The 19,281-nt window shown below is 46.0% G+C and overlaps 1 protein-coding gene across 4 annotated transcripts in view; it reads left to right on the top strand.

Annotated features, from left to right (window-relative positions):
• The window catches only part of AP2B1 (adaptor related protein complex 2 subunit beta 1), a 78,495-nt gene that overhangs the window by 21,252 nt on the left and 37,962 nt on the right, over positions 1–19,281 (top strand). For all 4 annotated transcript variants that reach the window (XM_066563215.1, XM_066563212.1, XM_066563213.1 and 1 more), the window contains exons 6-13: positions 760–950; positions 2,832–3,053; positions 4,062–4,182; positions 6,271–6,366; positions 10,795–10,910; positions 11,950–12,115; positions 12,539–12,637; positions 15,400–15,659. In XM_066563215.1, coding sequence (XP_066419312.1) covers positions 760–950; positions 2,832–3,053; positions 4,062–4,182; positions 6,271–6,366; positions 10,795–10,910; positions 11,950–12,115; positions 12,539–12,637; positions 15,400–15,659 — 1,271 coding nt within the window. The remainder of the gene's footprint in view (positions 1–759; positions 951–2,831; positions 3,054–4,061; positions 4,183–6,270; positions 6,367–10,794; positions 10,911–11,949; positions 12,116–12,538; positions 12,638–15,399; positions 15,660–19,281) is intronic.

Genomic DNA, 19,281 nt, shown 5'->3' with positions numbered 1-19,281 from the left:
GAATAACTGTTGAATTTGAGTATGGAATTAGAAATTTATGCTGCACTCCCACTTCTGTTTGTGTCAATCTGGACCCTGAACCTCCTCTCTGTGCTTCATTTCATCTGTGCTTAGAAAAGAGAAGACCTTATATAGTCCTAAATGCAGCAGGAATATTTTCAGGGATGAGTTGTGCTGGAATGCTTGCTTTACCATGGTTCCATAAAGCAAAAGGATGTTCTGGGGCCTGAAAATTGAAATATGGCTTATTAAAAAATTTAGCAGGAGTTGCCCATTTTAGAGAAATGCTTTGTTTGCTCTCAAACTGTGTGACCTGCCAGTGCTGCTAAAGAGCTGGAGGCTGCCAGGCACCTGCCAGCTCATTTCTGGATCAGTGCTGAGCCATGTGCCATGGGGAAAATGGGCAAGAGGCACACATTCCTGAATAAATAAAAAAAAATTAAAAAAAAATAAAAAATAGGGCAGCTGGAGGTTTGGGCACCCTGACTGCAAAGCTGAACATCCCCTGGAACTGGGGCAGGATGTGGAGCCTGCAGGGTGCTGCTGTTCCCCGTGGGTGCCACCAAGTCTCTCATGATGTCCTTGTCCTGGGTTCCTGTTCCTCCCAGTGAAGCTCTGGGCTCTGCAGGTTGTGCTACATCCCAGGTAACTGCTGTGGCAGCTGATGGAGCTCCAGGTTGCTCCCTGTATGTCCCCAGCCCTGCATCAATCCTGCCCAGCCCCTCCTGCTCTGCTAACAAGGAGCTTTTCTCCCCCCAGGTGGTAGCGAACGCTGTGGCCGCCCTGTCAGAGATCAGTGAGTCCCACCCCAACAGCAACCTGCTGGATCTGAACCCTCAGAACATCAACAAGCTGCTGACAGCCTTAAATGAGTGCACAGAGTGGGGGCAGATCTTCATCCTGGACTGTCTGTCCAACTACAACCCCAAGGATGACCGGGAAGCTCAGAGGTGCGGTGGCTTTTGGTGGCACTTGGGGGTGGTACAGCTCTGAAAGGTAACAGGGCACTGTGGCAGCACAAATGAGACTTGATAAACTAGATTTAAAAGCAAAACCACTTTGGGTAGCTGGGCTGATGTTGGAATCCTGCCCCTTCCCTCTGCAGTGCCATTTTCTCTGTTTATCTTTTTTTATTTTATTTTCTATTTAAAAGGCCTGGTTCCTGGGGGGACTGGCACTACTAAGAAGGGATCAGCTCAAGACCAAACCTGTAACAGTGGAAGCACTGTTTGGAGGATTTTTTGCTTTAAAGCAGAGCTTTCCTATTTGGTTTTCCTGCTTTGAGAGGCAAGAAGCCTTTATAGGTTTGTGGGTTTCCAAAGCACTGCAGGTCTGGAATATTTTCCAACTGAAAAGTAGTCTGTGATATGATAGAAGTGAAAATAAAGGTAAGAAATCATCTTCCTTATTGTTCCAAATTCACCTTTGTGCTTTTACCTTTAACTGCAATGACTAAACCTAAATAGAAAGACTTTAGGGTTTGGGTAGTGGGCTGATAGTTTGTGCACTTCAAGCCTCTTCCTCATCTGTCTCCAGAATCACAAAAAGCCAGATTGTGTTCCTAAGAAAACAAGGATTCAGCCAGAAAAGTAACTTGGAACAGGGAGACTCTGAGATGATGTATTTAATGCAGCTGATGTGGGGATGGAGGGGGAGGAAGGATCACAAGCCCACGTACAAAATCCTGGCCAGAGCAGTTGGAATTTGATGGGTTTCTTCATTGACTCTTTTTTTGATGCACTGTTTCTAAGAAGCCTCCCAGTAGCCTTGCTGGGTTTTTTCCCCCTTGTGTTCTGTTTCTGTGCCAGAAACAGCTCTTAATGAGTGCTAGGGACCTGCAGAGATCTCCAGGGTGTGAGCCTGGTGTTATCCCAGCTCTGTCAGAGGAACCACTGCTCTGAGCACCTGTGAACATGTCCCAGTTCCTCTGAAGAGTGATTTATCCTTTTGCTCCTTTGTGTGGAGTTGATTCCTGGAGTCAGACAGCACTGGGAAAGCCACCCTCCTTTCCAGCAAAATATCACTCCCCTGTGCATGGGGAAACTGAGGCACAGAGAGAGGAGGCAGCTGGGACATGCAGGTGACCTTGGGCAGAGGCAGCTGGGGGTGCCCCAAACCTGATTTGGATTTCTCTGCTCTTCACTGAGCTGTGCTGCTTCCCTTCCAGCATGGCTGAAAGCAGATCTTGCAGGGAAGGAAACTTCAGGAGGCACAGATGGGATTGAGATTGTTCTGGGTTAGCAACATGCAGGAGGGAGTGGGAAGAAACTTGACAGATGCTTTAAGAAAGACCATATGAACCCAAACTTCCTTTCTTTTTGGGATGGGCTGTTTAGGATGCAGTTTGATTACAGGATCCATTATGGCAAGTGGGATTTGGGAGGATATTCAGGTCACTCTTTTCTTGTGTATTCAGAGGAACAGAAATCTTTTTCTGTTGAAATGACAGCAACCCCCCAAGCAAGCCAGAAGCGTGTATCACTTCTGAATGGCTATATGGAGGCTAAAGTGTTTTTCCAGTAGCTGTTTTCGTTAAAGTTATGTTTGTAAGTGACAGACAAGATCACACAAATAGAAAATACCACCAGGAAAAAGCAGGGAGTGTGGAATTGTTCCTGAGCTGACTGTGGCAGGAGAGAAACTTGAAGCTGTCAGAGAAGTCCCTGTTTGTTTCCTGCTGCGTTCAGGAAAACAGGACTTTGCCCATTCATTGTGAGCAAAACCTAATCCAAGCAGTGTCTGAGAAGATATGTGCCATCTCCTAAAATCAGATTTTAAATATTTGGCACCCTGAAATCCATTTGAACCCTTTGTTGTGCCTCTGTCCCCAGCATCTGTGAGCGGGTGACCCCCCGGCTGTCTCATGCCAACTCAGCAGTGGTGCTGTCAGCAGTGAAGGTCCTGATGAAGTTCCTGGAGCTCCTCCCCAAGGACTCTGACTATTACAACATGCTGCTGAAGAAACTTGCCCCTCCTCTGGTGACCCTGCTCTCTGGAGAGCCTGAAGTTCAGTATGTTGCCCTGAGGAACATCAACTTGATTGTGCAGAAGAGGTAAAGGCTCAGGGGGTTTAATTCCTGTGTTGTCAAAGGCCATCTGGTTATCTCAGATCTCCAGATATTGCCACATGCACAGAATTTCTTTTAATCCAGGCTCAGATCCCTTGAGAGCCAGGTTAAACAGTCTCATGACTCTGGCAGCCTGAACTTATTTCCATTACAGCATACTTGTGATACCAGTTTCATGTAGTATTTCTTTACCTGCCTCTCTTCACCTTCTCTTTATGAGTAGTCAGAATTGGCCTCTATAAATCAAAATGGCAAACAGGAACAGTTCACAGTGACCTGCAGGATCTCACTGTGCCTGTGTTACTCTGCTCAGCACACAGCCACCAGGCTGGTGACATCCTGGTGCACAGTGGCTTGGGATTTTTCCCACCACTTTGCTCCCATGTTCATGTTTTATTGCTGCTGATCCTTGCTGGAAAGGTGAGATAGCTTGGATAGCTCTTTGTGATTATATTAGGCCAGAGTTACTGTGCACTGGCATCTTGAAGTGAAAGTGGAAATGAATTTGTAGGTCTTGCATTAAGATAAGGATGTTGTTCTTTCACTGAAAATATTGCTGTTCACTGCCTGTCGTGGTTGGTTCAGCAGCTCAAACAGAGGAAGCAGAGATGTGGCTATTGAAAGACTTGAATTATGCATTTTTGTATCTAAATAATCTTTTTGACCAGACTTCTTTCTTCAAATTGGTGTTTGCACATCCTAGGCATAAAATCAGAGTCAGAGAATGGTTTGGCTTGAAAAGGACCTTAAAGATCATGCAGTTCCAGCTTCCTCTGCAGGTTTCACATTCCAAATTACTGAGAGCCCTGTCCAGCCCGGTCTTGAACACTTCCAGGGATGGGGAGTCCATGACCTCCTTGGTCAACCAGGACAGAATGACACCACTCTTTTTCTCAGTGGATATTTGGGGAGATTTCTAAAGAAAATATGCCTGTTGTTAACATACTTTGGCTTTTTTACCACTCTTGAGTGACAGCATTATGTTCCCTGCAGGCCTGAAATCCTGAAGCAGGAGATCAAAGTGTTCTTTGTGAAGTACAACGACCCCATCTATGTCAAACTGGAGAAATTGGACATCATGATCCGCCTGGCCTCCCAAGCAAACATTGCCCAGGTCAGCTGGGGCACTCCTGCAGTGCTCTGGGAGGGGGAAGCCCTGCCCTGCTCCTTGTTGTGAGGGTGTTTGCAGCTACCCCTGGAGTCAGCATCACTTTGAGGCATCACTGTGCCTGGTGGAGTGCTCTGTGAGTTCTTTAATGGGAGGTGCTGGAGTTTCCCCCAGAATTTAAATGTTAATAGCATGGCATGGATGCATCGTGACCATGAGGTGGATCTTGTTTCACTGATGACAATTCCAGGAGGAGAACTCATGGATCCTGTCAAATGAGTCACTGCCAGTGCTGAGGTTGGAATGAGAGCCTTGTTTCAAGTGAGAGGGGTGTGCCTGTAAGGGAGGCATTCAGAAAGGCCAAACATTATTGCAGTGTGAATTTCAAGTTAGTGAAATTGTTATAACGCTTGCACAGGCACTCTTCAAAGCTAAAAAAATCCTGCTTTTGCTTAACTTGCTTCCACAATGGGAATAGCACAAAGCTGAAGCTGAACTGAATTGAGATTCACTTTACAGTGTAGATTCTTCTTGTATTTGATGTTGGTCTAATGCAGATCCCTTCCTTGGAGGAAGTGCACCCCTGGCCATGAGGCCTAACACTAATGCAGAATGATTAATGCCTCTGGTTAGTGCTATTATTGTCCTATCCTAATTGTCACAGAACAATTTCATTTCATGTGACATTTTGAAGCAGCTCCTTCAGCTCTCTCCTGATGGTTTTTGGAACTGAGCAAGGTAATTCATGCCCTTCTTGTGCTGGGGGCATGGAAAATATTTCAAAAATCAGTTTCTGTGTGAACATATTCAGCATTTTCTCTTTACTTGGTAGGCTCCACACCAATTTGAATTTATAATGTTGAAATAATATGGGCTGTTTGCATGAAAGCCAGTGGTGTCTGGAGGGCAGTCTGAGATCTGCAGACTAATGAATGAATCTCTCCAGCTTCTGAGGAGGCATTCATAAAACAACACAAGCTTTAGCAGGAATATGTCCTGGAATGAGACCTGGGAGCACCTTCCACCGCATCCTCCTGTGCTGCTGGGGCAGATTCTCCCTCCCTGTGCCCATCCTGGACCAGGGCACCAGGATGGTTCCAGCCCTGGCCTTGGGCAGTGTTTGGGAAGCATCAGCTGCTAAAGGCAGGTGCTCCAAGTGCTGTGCAATGTAGATCATCCAAGGAAATAATAAAACTTCAAAACACAGATGTCCTGTCTCCTCCTTGCAGATTTATCTGTCTGCAGTCTGGCCCTTCATGGACTCTTTATCTTGTCATTCTTCTGAGCAATTTGCTTGGATGAGAGATTTTTCAAAGGACTGTCTGGCTTTGTGCTGCTCCCCTCTCCCTCACCATCTATTTGTGACATCACGATTAAAACCCTGATGTCATGTTTGGCATGAGAAACTGAAATAAATTGAGCTTTTGAGGGAATATAAATTATATATGGTCTTTTCTTGAAATAATTTTTTGTAAGCTAAGTGATTTAAGACAAAGCTTTTTAGTTAAAGGTCTGTAAGATCCCAGCAGATCCTGGGTTTAGCCCTTCATCAGTTTCCATTAGCAAAACAGTGAGACAAAATAATAAATCTTACTTTTACAAGGGGAAGTATCTTCATGCTGTTATTAATCTGTGTGTAGATGTTCCAGGGTGCCTTTAGATCTCCTCTGCATCTTCTATTTGGATTCACCAGGGATCCAAAGGTTCATCTCAGCACAGAAAAGGAGGGATCAAAAATGGTTGCTGCCAAGAGCTTTGCACACAGCAAATATCTTTTCAGTGCAGGAAGGAATAGAAACCTTGAAGTTTGGCAGGGCTGATTTGTCCTCAGCTCTTGTTCAGGGGGATTGAAAATAATCAAGACCAGGCCACCTTTTGACTTTGTCCAGCCTACACCAAGTGTAACTCAGGCCAGGTTGGATTAGACACCAGGATAACCAAACCAGTGGGCTGATGGCAGGCTTTGGCCGGACGTGTGTGGTAGCTGTGAAAGGATATCCTACTCATCTTCTGGTGCACAAGCAGCATCACCTGTGAGGGTGGGCTGCTCTCTGAGTGTCCCCAGGGGCTGACAGTGGTGTGGTGTCCCCACAGGTCCTGGCAGAGCTGAAGGAATACGCCACCGAGGTGGACGTGGACTTTGTGCGCAAGGCCGTGCGCGCCATCGGCCGCTGCGCCATCAAGGTGGAGGCAAGTATCTCACCCTGGGGGCTCTCTCTGGTTCCCTGTCTTCAGAAACAGTGCTGGGCTTTGCCACCTCATTTCCATGGTGCTGCAATTTCAGTGGTGGCCCCCCTCAAGTGGCCTGGATGCATCCTGGTTATGGGCAGAGCAGCCCTGAGCAGGGTGTGAGCTGTAAGGACATCATGGGAGGGTGGGGGCTCCTCTCATCTTGCAGGCAGAGCAAGGCAGGTCATTCATCCTTGATGGAATATTTTACTGTATTTGCTTTAGTGGAACAATGACCACTTATCCATCCAAATCCTTTAATAGCTGTGGCCTGACCTTTTGAAGGGAGAAGAAGATGATATTGTATAGAGAAACTCAGTATTATGAAGCATTTTGTGTCATTCCTCCCCTCCATTTCAGAAGAACAGAACACAGAGAATTGCAGAGATTTGGGGCACTTAAATGCAATTTATACAAACAGAGTGACTCTACTTACATAAATCCATCCCTATAACTTGTAAACTTCATTTGGAGTGTGCTCTCTTTTACCTCAATGCTTATGCAAACAAGTTCCCAGGAACCTCTGCAGTTTTCCAAAACAAGTCTGAAATGTCCTCTGCCAGTGGAACATCCACCTAAGTGCTCATAATAGAATATTGTTTTTTTAGTGATGTGTCTGTTAATTTCACTGTAAGTGAATCTGAAATGCCTGTCAGGAGCTCAGAAATCCTGTGAAGAGGGGGAAGATTTGTGCTGTGGTGTTGGTACTTCTCAGTAAACTGATGACTGAGTGCAGAATGTCACATAAAGTGCTCTAATTTCAGCTGAGCTCATTTAGCTTTTGCTCAAGTGTGTTCCCATGAGCATTGCCTGACAGCAGATTTAAATAATAACCTAATCATGCCTGGCTTAGTGTGGTGTCAGTGCACAGGATTCTCTTGTTTCAGCTGAACTACTGCAAGCCTGTGCACAGAGGACACCAACTTCTGTACTCTGGAGAGAATCAGCTGCCCCTTTGTGCAGCTCTCCCTTCCTTCCTTCAGCTCTCAAAGGTTTCTCACTGCCAGGGGCTTTCTTTGAAGCATGGCCCCATGGAGCAGGGGCTGCTGCTTCTGTTTTATGTCTGCACTTCAAAATACCAGAGCACTCCTTCCATGCTGCATCCAGGCAGGAGCCACAGCAGTGACTGTAGAAAACCCCCCTGAGCATGCAAAAGGGCTACAGAGAAGTTTAAAAGGAGCTGGTCACAGTGCTTTTTGTAGCAGTGCTGTGCTGGCAGGGTGGGAATTTGTTTTAGCTCTCAGCAGGGACTTTCTCACTAGGATTTGGCCTTGTGCATGTCCTAGTTGCAAGGAGGGTGGTGTATTCCTGCAGCATCAAGGTGTTTTTAGAAGTTTTTACCCTTTCCTGCCCTCATCCTCCACATTTTCCCCCATCCCTGATACCTCACCAGTCATATTTGATAAGCAAATGACTAGTAATAATGCCCCTGTAGTGACCCTCTAATTGTAATTGTGCCTCTCCATCAGCCATTTTAACCTTGATTTTTGGCACTGCTGCTACTAAGGGTGAGATCTGTTTCCTGCTCTGACAAGAACCAGATTTAAAGAGATACATAGAACACCTCATGACAGTTTTTCCTCATCCCTAGGTTAATCCCTGTCCCCAGTGCATCTGTGTTTTTACTAGAGGCTGTTTACACTGTGAATTATGACTAATGGGAGAGCATCCTCACAGCCATCAGTGCCCAAGTTCCCAAAGCTCAGAAATTTGATTTTTGACAGAGGACACAGCCAGTAGGAGCTGTTGATGAATGAGGATTCACAGAGCACCTCAGCTCTGCCTTTAGGGATCCTATCTTTTGTCTAATTGTCACTCCTTGGAGGGTGAGACAGAAATAAATTTGTCTGCTGAGAGGTGCACCACAAAGCAAATGTGGTGTTCCCTTTGCTCCTGGTGCTGCTTTGGGATATGGAACCAACACCCACACTGAGTAACAAGATTTTGCCCAGGCTTGAGCAGTCACATTGTTTTGGGGGATGTCAGAACATTTTGCATGGATATTGCTGGATTATTGCTAGCTGAGCTCAGAGTTAATTTGGGTTTATCTACAGCAAACTCTGGTGTAGCTGCACGTGTCTGCCTTGTGAATTGGTTTGCTCCAGTGGCAACATCACAAGAAACCATCATTCCATGCTTTGGTTTTTAGCAAAACAAGCACCACTCCTGTGGGAAAAGGAAATGAAGTGGATGCAGTAAAGACAGGGGTTCCTCTGGAGCAAAGGAGAAAAGCAGAAGGAGCCATCTTACAGGGATATTTGTCTCGTTTCCAAGAGATTCTGCCAGCAGCCTGGTTCTTAGAAATCATTGAGGCTCATGTGTGATATGTGCTACTTCAATAATCTTGTGGGCTTTCATTTGGTTTCTGCAGAAAAACAAAGCAATTTTGACATTGGTTTCTTGTCCTTCCTCACTCCAACTTAAAAGCTGTTTGAGTTGAGCACTGTTTCATCAGTCTGCAGAGCTCTGCTGTCCCCAAGGACGTCCACCTTCAAAAAGCTGTGTGTTTACAAGGGATGGGGTGAGCTGAGATGGTTTTTGTTAGAGAGACTGCTCTTCTGGGCATGTGCCCACCACTGCTCACTTTCCAAGGGACTCTTTGGCTAAAAATCATTGCTGTGTATTTCAAAGTGGATGTTGTGCTTTTCCTGGAAAAAAATTACGCTTCAAAGCATCTAAAGAAAAGAAAAACTTTAATTTGCTTTTCCTTGAACTGTACAGCTCCTAAAGCTCTGTTAGTTGTAGGCTCTGACAGGGCTGCAGTGCTTGTTGCCAGCAGTGGCTGGTGCTGTGGATCCTGTAGATGGATGTGGCACAGATTTACCCCATCAGGTCACTTGTTAAAATATCAGATGAAAGTTACTGAGATGGGGAGGTGAAATTTGAAGCTCTGAAGCATCTCTCTTGCAAGGACTTTGAGCAGGGCTCCCACTGTGAGCCAGGTCAGTGTGTGGAGCCAGGTCCATGGTCAGTTCCCATGAAATGGAAGTGTCTTCCAGGTGACAGCCTCAAATCCCTTCTGGAGCAGAAGGGATCAGAGCAAGACATGGTCAGGTTGCCATTCAGTGCCCCTGTAGTGCCACAGTACCCATAAAGCTGAGCTAAGGAGGGAGAGGTATCATAAAAGAATATTACAGCAATCACCCATTTTTATGTGATGCCTCTCTGACACCAATTGTATTGGATTTTTCTTCTGTTTGGTGTGAATTTCAGGGGAGAGCTTTATGACTTACTGCCAGTTTGCAAAGGCAGAGCAAGTGCTGGTTTGTGTTGATCCTGCCTTGGCTGATCCTCATGTCAGCCTGTTTGTGCTGACAGGCCCTGTGTGAGGTACCCAGGAGGGCAGGAAGCTGCCAGAAGGTTTTAGTCTCTGGCCCAAATTCCTGAGGTTTGTCCTTGACATTTTTGCCCATTCTCAAAGAACTGATTGCTGTGACTAAAATGCCATTTCACTCCTCCTCCTCCTGCCCAGCCTTTAAGTGCACTGTAAGTTGAGGGAGCTGCTAACTCACTGGAATTGAAAAATCCACCTACATTGCTGTTGTTTGTGCCCCACAGTGTTTGTCTCCAGCCTGAATCCTTTATGAGTGTTCTGAAGGCAGTGTTGGGAGCAGTCTGCTTCTCACATTAATCACCAGCTGTGTAATGAGGCTTCATGTGTGCTCTGCTAATAACCAAATCACTGCCCTTATTTGAGACTCTGCTGCTGGAGGTGGTTGCTCCTGTGATGTCCTGTCTCACTGTGCTGTTTGGGAATAGACCTCCCTGAATTATCTGCCTCTAACTCCACTCCTGGTTCCTGGAGCATGACAGTGTCCAGTCTTTGTTATCTTGCAGTGCCTGTGAATTGAACTAATTAATTGAAAGCTGCATTAGGAGCAGCTGAATTTCTGTTTTTAGCTGTGCATTTCACATGTTGTTAGTGACCTCACCCCAAAAATACTGAACCTGTTGCTGCTTTTTGCTGCTGGTTTTGACAGCACTGTTTTCTCCTGCCTTCTGGCTTTGCTAGAAACTTTCCTGCAGTCCCTATCAGAACTTTCCCAGCTCTGATTGCCTGGCATGGGAAGCTCCAGAGAGCTCATTCAGTGGCCTGTACCAGCCCCAGGGTGGTACAAACAGCAGTGTAGGTGATGTTCCCAAGCTCTCTTGTGTGCTGACCCAACTTTCTGCTGGCACAGTTGCTTCTCTTACTTTCTAGAGGAGCTGGAGCCAGCTGGTGTCCCCACTGTAGCAACCTTTTGTTCCCCTGTAGTTCATTTCTGGACAGAGTTTGTAGCTCTTGTCCTCTGGGCCTTTCCTCACACACATACCACATTCCTCAGTGAGTGCTGTGGGAGCAGGAGCGTTTCTTCAGCTTTTTAAACGGTGTTTTTGTGCTGTCTCCAGCAATCTGCAGAGCGCTGTGTGAGCACCCTGCTGGACCTCATCCAGACCAAGGTGAACTACGTGGTGCAGGAGGCCATTGTGGTCATCAGGGACATCTTCCGCAAGTACCCCAACAAGTAGGTGGAAACTTCAGGGTGTTCTGGAAGCTCTTGGCTGCCATCATCAGAATAGAGCAGCTCTCTGCTCAGCAGGGCTCTGAAGCAAACCTGGAAGCAGTGATCCCCCCTCCTGGTTTGGTAGGAGGCTCTAGGTGAGGTGTCAGCCTGGCTTGTTGTTAGTTTGAATTGAAAAGTTTTCCTTCCCCACCACTCCATGCTGAAGGCTGGATCAAAAGCCAGTAAAGCTCTTTCAGGGGATGCCACAAGGGAAATTTGGCCAGGTTTACAGCATCAGGCTGTTCTGGTTTTAATCCCCTCTAGAAATCCATGAAGTGTACAAGTGTCCTCACAGGGCTGTGAAAGTTCATGGCTCCCATGGTCCCAGATCCAGTCAGGTTGTGCTAAACAAAGCACTGCTGGCCTTTCCCACCAGGTGTTCCCTCTGGCTTGCGCAGAACTCAGCTTCTCTTGGTTCTGCCGTAAGATTTTGTCTCCTCAGCCACAAAACTGCAGCAATGTTTTTTCAGCAGAGACTTCATGATCACCTAAAACATAATATGGGACATCTGCAGGTTTCCCTAGCAATTTCTGCTGTCAGTCTCAGAAATTCCCTGCTTGTGAGGATACCCAGACGTGGGAATAGGGGAAGCTGAATTATTGTGGGATATTGTCTGGTTTACAGTAAAGCCTTGGGGGAGTGCAATACCCAATTCAGAGTTACCAGGCTGGAACCTCCAGCAAGGCTCCAGGATCTGATTCAGACTCATGGTTTGAACTGTTGGATCAAATATTCCCATTAGCAAACAGAACAGAAAGCAGCTTTATCTTAAACTCCACATCTGGGTGGTCTTGCTGATGGATTAAACTGCAGAGACCTTGTGAGATCTCAGTGCTCAGCTTTGGGAGGGAAAAAAAAAATTGAATGCAAATGCTGCTTGTTGTATAGAAACACAAAACATGATGTGAGTGCAGGATTCTCTGCAGAATGATGTGGGCAGAAATGGAGTGAAACAAGTCCAGTTCTCCCCAGTAATCCACCTGTACTCTGACAAACCAGGTATGAGAGCATCATTGCCACTCTGTGTGAGAACCTGGATTCCCTGGATGAGCCAGATGCCAGAGCTGCCATGATCTGGATTGTGGGTGAATATGCTGAAAGAATTGACAATGCAGATGAGCTGCTGGAGAGTTTCCTGGAGGGTTTCCATGATGAAAGTACTCAGGTAAAAGTTGCAATGTGCATTTTATCTGTAGTGTTTTGTGCAGTGTGTTTATGGGATGGACAGTAAATGTTATTGCAGTGCTCAGACAATACTTGTCAATAAAAGCTTCAATATTGGGCTAACATAAAACTCTTGGGAATCTGCAGTTTTGGTGTGTCTCCAAAAATTCCCATCTTGGAAGCACAAGAGGGGGTTCCAAAGGTTGCATATTTCTTGGGGGAATGGCTGTACTGGGCATATGACACAAACCTCAACCTGCTGCTCAGGGACTTCTCTGTGAAAGTGTTTTGCAACAGGCAAGGATTTCAATCTCATTGTACTGGGTTTCACTGGCAAAGAGCAGTGTCATGCTGTGAAGAAACTGAAGCCATGTTTTATATCACTAAAGGAATTTCTAATCTCTCCTGTGCCCCTCTCTCTTAGGTGCAGCTCACTCTCCTGACTGCAATAGTGAAGCTGTTCTTGAAAAAGCCTTCTGAGACACAGGAGCTGGTCCAGCAGGTCCTCAGCCTGGCCACACAGGTAAGCCAAGGTATCCAGTGATCCAGAGCCCTGCAGACACTCTGCTGGCTGATGTCTCCCAGCTGCCAGGCCAGGCAGTTTTGCAGTAGATCAGATTCAAGGGTGTTCCCTTCTCTCCCAAAGAGGCTCTGTGTAAAAGCTGCTCTGTGCCTGTTACCATCTGGAATCTGCTTTCTCCTTCTTAGCTCTTGCTTTATCTAAATTCCTTCCCCATTCACTCACTAAATGAAAAGTTAGGGACAGCGTAGAATTATCAAGAAACCAAAATTCTTTCTCCTTGAAGGTGGCTTGCAGTGAAACATCTGGAGCTATAACAGAGGCAAGAAAGACTTTGTTCTGTGAACAGCAAACTTTAAGCAGTGCTATGAAAAAGAAAGAACTGAGTTTTGGGGTTTTTGCCTTTGTACTTGGATGCTGTCAGCCAATGTGGCAGCTTTGCTGGAGGCTGTAGCAGTGGGTTAAGATCATGGATTCATTATGCATGAGATGCTGAGTTATGAGCTCAGATCACTGCAGGCAAGGCTGGGCTTGAGCTGGCAGTCACAACTGCTGTAGTTCCAGAGGACAGAGGTGATATCCTGGTGGCAGGGGTGGGTAAGAGCTCAGCTGATCTTTCTGCACTCCTTGGCTCCAATGACTGGGGTAAAGTGCCCAAAAAAAACCAGCTCCTCTCCAGACCTGCTGTGTCAAGTGATAAAAATAGTCTGCCAGCTGAATGGGCTGTGATTGTTTCTGAGCAGAAAACCTGGAGTCAATCATCAGCTGGCCTTTTTGATCCTCTTTGCTGCAAGAAATCATTGCTGTGGATTTGCTGCACTTCAAACTTTTATTCATTCCTTTGGGGGAGTTGCATTGGTCAGCAGCAACAAACCCATGACCTGCTTTTCTTGCTTCAAAACCTGCTGTTAGGCAGGATCTGAGCTGCTCTTCAGAGAGGAGTGGGCCAAGGGCATGCTGTATCATTTTCCTGAGCCAACAGAAGAGAGGTACTAAGTGCTAAAACCCACTGTGCTGACTCACAGAACATTTAATGGCACCCTCAGAATGTAACAGGCGTCTGGGTTTGTTTCTCTGTTTGTCACCAATGTTGATTCAGTCTGGCTTTTTGTATTTTATATGAATAATAAGTCAATGTAGGATAACTGGCTGTAAAACATTGAAAAACCTTCTCCTTCAAGGTCTGATTTCTAGGTAGAGATGGTGTTTTTCACTTGAGTGGGAGAGTAATTACATGTGTGTTTCTTTCCCCAGCTTAGGTATTGTTGCACTTTGAGTGTCTCAGGGCTTGTCAGCACAGCAGACTTGCAGGTGTGACTGTAGCAGGAGCCAGCTCCATCCAGCCAGCTCTGGTAAAAATAGCAGTGGAGCAGCTGGGGCTGGCAGAAACACAGGAATTGAGGTCTCAGACCTCTGCATCCCCATTGCTGATGCATGGGTGGGGAGCTGAGCTAGCCAGGGTTCATTGTGTTGCTCCACAGGTGTGCATGCAGACCCTGGAGAGGGGAGAATTTGGAGAGATTTGAGCCTCTTTTTTCAGTAGGTTTACCAGTTTCCAGTGTGTTTTTTTGGCTGTGAGAAGAAACAGTCAGCCTTGAATCTGTAGGTGCCTGCAAGTAGGAGAGTGTAGCCTTTCATGTGTGCCCTTGCAGAAACCCTGCCTGATCCTGAGTGCACAGTCTGGGAGGGATTGTTAAAGTGTAAAGAGTCCACAATTCTCCCATCAAACAAAACCAGCTCTGCAGAGATAATGTGAGAGACAACAGAGAGATTAATTTAGGTCCTTACCAGCAAAATGAGCTGAGCTCAGTCTCATTCCAAGAAGAGGTTTGAGAATGTCTTGAGGCAGATGGCAGATGCAGATTCTAACAGGGCAGCAATGAGAGCACAGAAGAGAAAAAGAAATGCCAAGGAAAGGCTAGTGAGGTGTACAATATTTTGCTGGAATTTTATCAGGAGGAAAAGCCTCTAACATTTCTCCTGCTATTCTGCTGAAATGAAGATTAAAAACCTGAGCTCTTGTTTCCATGAGCAGTTCACTACAACATAAAACCACAGCACCTCCCTCTCCCTAGAACATGATCAGCAAACCATCCCCACTCACTTTGCTGCTCTGGGCAGAGCTGCTCAAAGAGGAGAGAAATAATTAGCACTTCATGCAGAGGCAAAAGTATCTGCAATAAAACAAGGGTATTATTGACAGCTGGAGAACTGATGAAGTACCCTAAGTGTGTATCATTAGCATCTCTCCATACTTCATTAGATAACTAAAAGGCAGGATAAGTTAAGATCTCTTTTGCTATAAAGAATATGGCTTATTAAGATGTGGTTCTGCAGCATTTTTTTTGTCCAGCAGTGCCTTGGGTAAGTCATGTTTCCAGGAATCTTGGATCATTATGCAGTGTTGTGTGTCTGCTCTTCATGTGCACCAGTCTTTGCCACTCATGTTCTTTTCTCTGGATTTCTCCTAACACTTAGTGGCAGGAAAGTTTGGAAGGAGTTGGCAACTCTGTGGTTTGGGGCAATTGTGGGGTGTAAATCCTGGGATTTCTCCTCCCTGACCAGCTGAGCAGGAAGCCAGGCATTAATGCTTTGGTTCTCATTTTTAATTTTAAGATGTTCATCTCAACAAGGAGTTTATAACATCATTTTGAGATTGGTGGCTGTGGCTGCTGGCTGGTTGGGGATTTTTAATCCAGAAGAATGAAGTGATTACAGGCATGAGTTGATTTGAGACCTGTGAGTGATGCATTGCTCTGTCTCAGGATTCTGACAACCCAGACCTGCGGGATCGTGGCTACATCTACTGGCGCCTTCTTTCCACGGATCCAGTGACTGCCAAGGAAGTGGTGCTCTCAGAAAAGCCCCTGATTTCTGAGGAGACTGATCTGATTGAGCCAACCCTGCTGGATGAGCTGATCTGCCACATTGGGTCTCTGGCTTCTGTGTACCACAAGCCACCCAACGCTTTCGTGGAGGGCAGCCACGGCATCCACCGCAAGCACCTGCCCATCCACCATGGCAGGTGAGCTCAGGCAGCCCGGGGATCAGGGGTTGGTGGTTTCTTTCTAGCAAATAGTCCAAAAGATGCCAGGATCTTTTAGAAGATCCTAGAGGGATTTTGTTGATAGTTTGCAGGTTGTTCAAGGGGCCGTTTCATTGCAGAACGTAATCCTGGCTATGGAGTGTCCACGTTCCTGGGTTAGAAGACACAGGAAGTATCAAAGTTCCTGTGTGAGGAGAAGCTGGGATGTTTTTTGAGAAGACATTAATTAAACGAGCTCTTGACATGAATTTGAGTAGAAAAGCAGAGGCTTTGGATGACTGTTGCAAGGAGGACTAGAGTGAGAGCAGGCATCTTTCAGAAGAAGATTTTGTAGGAGCTTTGCTTCAGCAACAGCTCAGCTTTATGAACCTGTCTCCTGGAATGCAGCATCACTTTCCTGGAACAGGAATTACAAGGATCTTTCACTGCTGCAACATGAAATGGAGCAGGATTGATAAAACTCCATTTCTCACTTGGAACCTGTAAAGCAAGGAAAGTGCAAAAGCCACCTAAACCTCTTAGGGCTCAAAAAAAGATGGGTAGACTGACATGGTTTGTCTGACCTTTGTGAGGTGGGGGAAATGCTTTGGCTCACTGCCTGGGGCCTCAGTGCCTCCCTGGGATCACAGTTCTGGCAGCAGGTTAGTTCTGCAGGAGCAGGCAGTGCCTCAGTCCCAGCTGGGGCTGTGTTGCTGCTGGGCCTGTTCCCATGGTCCCTCATTCAGGTGAACAGTTTGCTATTTGCACTAATGGTATTAATTACAAAAATGAGTGTATTTTGCAGCAAGAGGCAGAGTAGCCAGGCTTACCTCTTAATAATATTCCCAAAGTGACATTTGGAGAGCTATTTTTTGCTGTTGCACTGATAAATCAGTGTGTGATGCTGCTTCTTTTCTATTTTCTGACACCACTTCTCTGCTATTCTTAGCAACTAAAGCTATTTCTGTGGTGGCTGGCTTTGGGAAGCTGAGTTGTTTTCTCCCTGCCTATGAAATCAAGTCTGGCTGCACTGACCTAGAATCAGCAAGTACAGATGTACCAGTTGGGCAGGAAAAGCAGTGGCCACTTTCCTACCTCTCCTAATCAAAGATTTGTCTCAGAATGAGCTGAATTTTGGTGTTACCAACCTTCCTGTACACTGTTGTTCCAGGTCACTCTAGCAAATAGCACTTTAGGGGATTTAGCTCAGAGAATTCAGCTTTTTGAAGGAGCAGTTTATGATCTTCTTGCGTGCCGTGTCTCTGTGCTGGACTCTCATTGCTCATGCTCAGTCTGCTGACCTTAAGTATTTTCTGATTTTGGCAGAACCATTGCTTCAAAAAGCCTCAAAAAACAAACCCCCAGGCCTCAGTCAGCAGTGCAAGCTGGGGGAAGGTCTGAGGGATGCTCAGCAGAGCGTGCTGCACACTGATCATGCTGATGCAGGGATAAATTTAAAAATGAGTGGGGTTGGTTAATGCCACACCAGGCTTCTCTGGTGGGAGCTCACCTCAAGAGGCCCCAATATTGGGGTTTTCTGCATCAGTTTAAGGCAAGTTAAGGGTGCCCAGTGAAAGAGAATTCCAAACAGTGAGTGAAGTGATTTTCTATACAACTCCTGCACTCCAGTGACCATTCTGGTGGCTGATCCTTGTGGTAGAGACTGATGGGAATGGGGAGATGTCCACAGTGAATGTGGTTTAAGAGGGGCAAGACAGCACTGCCTTGAGTGGTGCTTCCCTGGCTATAAACCCAGAGGAGTTTTGGTTGGCAGAACACCCTGCATGGCATTTGGATTCATTCATTTTCCATTCAGAGCACTGTAGGGCAGGTTTCTTGCAGCTCTCAGCTGATGGGAAGACCCATTGAACAGCTCACAGATGGTGAAATGTTCCTGCCTCTCTCCAGCAAGCCCAAGTGTCACAGAGCTGCAGATGTGTCCTGAGGGTGGGGAGCAATCTGATGGCTTGGCAGTGTTTCCTCCTGTGGTGGCTCCCACCACCCCTGCTCAGCCATAATTCAGCTGGGAAATTTGGGAAGGTGTTCACAGGGCTCCTGGGAGAAGCAAGTCTGATTAGACTTGGGCAGGTGTCTCTATTTCCCTGCTTCACAGGTAGCTGCAGAGAATTTTTGATTCTGATTCAGGCTGTGCATCCCTTGTGACTCCAACATCTGGGAACTGCTGGAGGCTGAACTTCCAAATTCAGTCAAAACTTCCAATTCAATTCAATTCATGGCCAAATTTCCAATTCCCATGGCCAAACCCAAGACTGTAAGGGGGAAAGCTTGTATCAAGTCTTTTTGCCCCTTTTAACCCACATATTCTTTATTCATTTCTTTTCTTTCAAAGAAAATGCAAAGTTGTTTATAGGAATCTCTTTAAAGAGGTTCTTTACAAATGGAAGTCTGGGGTTTTGCTTTTTTCAAACAAACCAACTGAGCTTTGTCCTTTCCTCATTTCTTGCTGGGCTTTGGGGCAGCAGCAGTTACACAAGACATGGAGGGACTTCTATGTCTCCATCAGGAGAAGGATGAGTAAGTGTTGAAGGGGTGGAGTGTTGGAGGGATTATATCCTGGGAGGGAGCAAAGTGGTTTGTGATGTGCCTCTCCCAGAGAGGCTGTTCCTGTTCCCAGCCTGGGGGTGGGAGTGGATGGATCACAGTCACCACCTCTCCTCAGGAATGCCTCAGTGAGCGCTTCAGCTCACTCAGCACTCTCCCTGCTGAAGGCAGCAGCAGCAGAAAGGACAGCTAATATTAGTGCTAGTGGGGCTCTAAAGCTTTTAATGCAAAGAAGAAGCTTTCAAGCCTTCCTGCTGCTGCCTGGTAACTAATTCACTCTGCACTCCTTATGCTCCATCTTTTCCTCCTGGCACTGGCATTGGGAGCAGCTTACACTCTGTCACTGAATCTTTCCCCAATGAATGAGGATAAGAGAATTTTGGCTACTCAGAATCAGAAGCTGCAGTGCTTGCAGAACAGCCCCAGAGTTAAACACCTTGTCAGGACACTAATTCCCACAGCAATTGTGGGCACTAACTGCTGGCTGCAGTAACATGAGCTAAAAATCATTTTATCAGTTCCTGCTGGAAACAGGATATAAAAATTTAATTATCTAAAATATGAGCATCTCTGGATTTAAGGAATAAATACATTGTAGTGAGTTCTCCAGTTATTTTTTACCTTCTCTTTGTTATCAAATTCAGTCACAAGTGGATATAAAAGATACAAAAGGTAGCCAGATTGCATATGATGATAAATTTTGGAAGCTGTATAATGACTGTTTCTAGACTAGTAATTAGCATGCCTGCTAACTCAGAGGAAAGGAAATTATTGATAGAAGGGAGGAATCAATTTTGGATTGAGTTTTTCAATTAGGAAAGACTGATGAACCTTGCTGCTGGTCAGGAGAAGGTGATTAATCTAGATCTGAGGGAAGTGCTGAAGTTTGCACTGGTTAGAGTAAGGGCTCAAGGGTTCTATCAGTGTTAGATCTCCAAGAAAATCTGGATTATTTATTTTTCCCTGTGTTTTTATCTCATCCTCAGACCCAATGGGCCTTAAATCATCTCTTTAGGTTCATTCTGAAGTAGGAAATGCTTGTTTTCAGTTTTGGAGCCCA

Source organism: Molothrus aeneus, chromosome 20 (genome assembly GCF_037042795.1).
Source record: "Molothrus aeneus isolate 106 chromosome 20, BPBGC_Maene_1.0, whole genome shotgun sequence".
NCBI classification, from domain to species: Eukaryota; Metazoa; Chordata; class Aves; order Passeriformes; family Icteridae; genus Molothrus; species Molothrus aeneus.
This window is presented reverse-complemented; position numbering and strand designations above follow the sequence as displayed.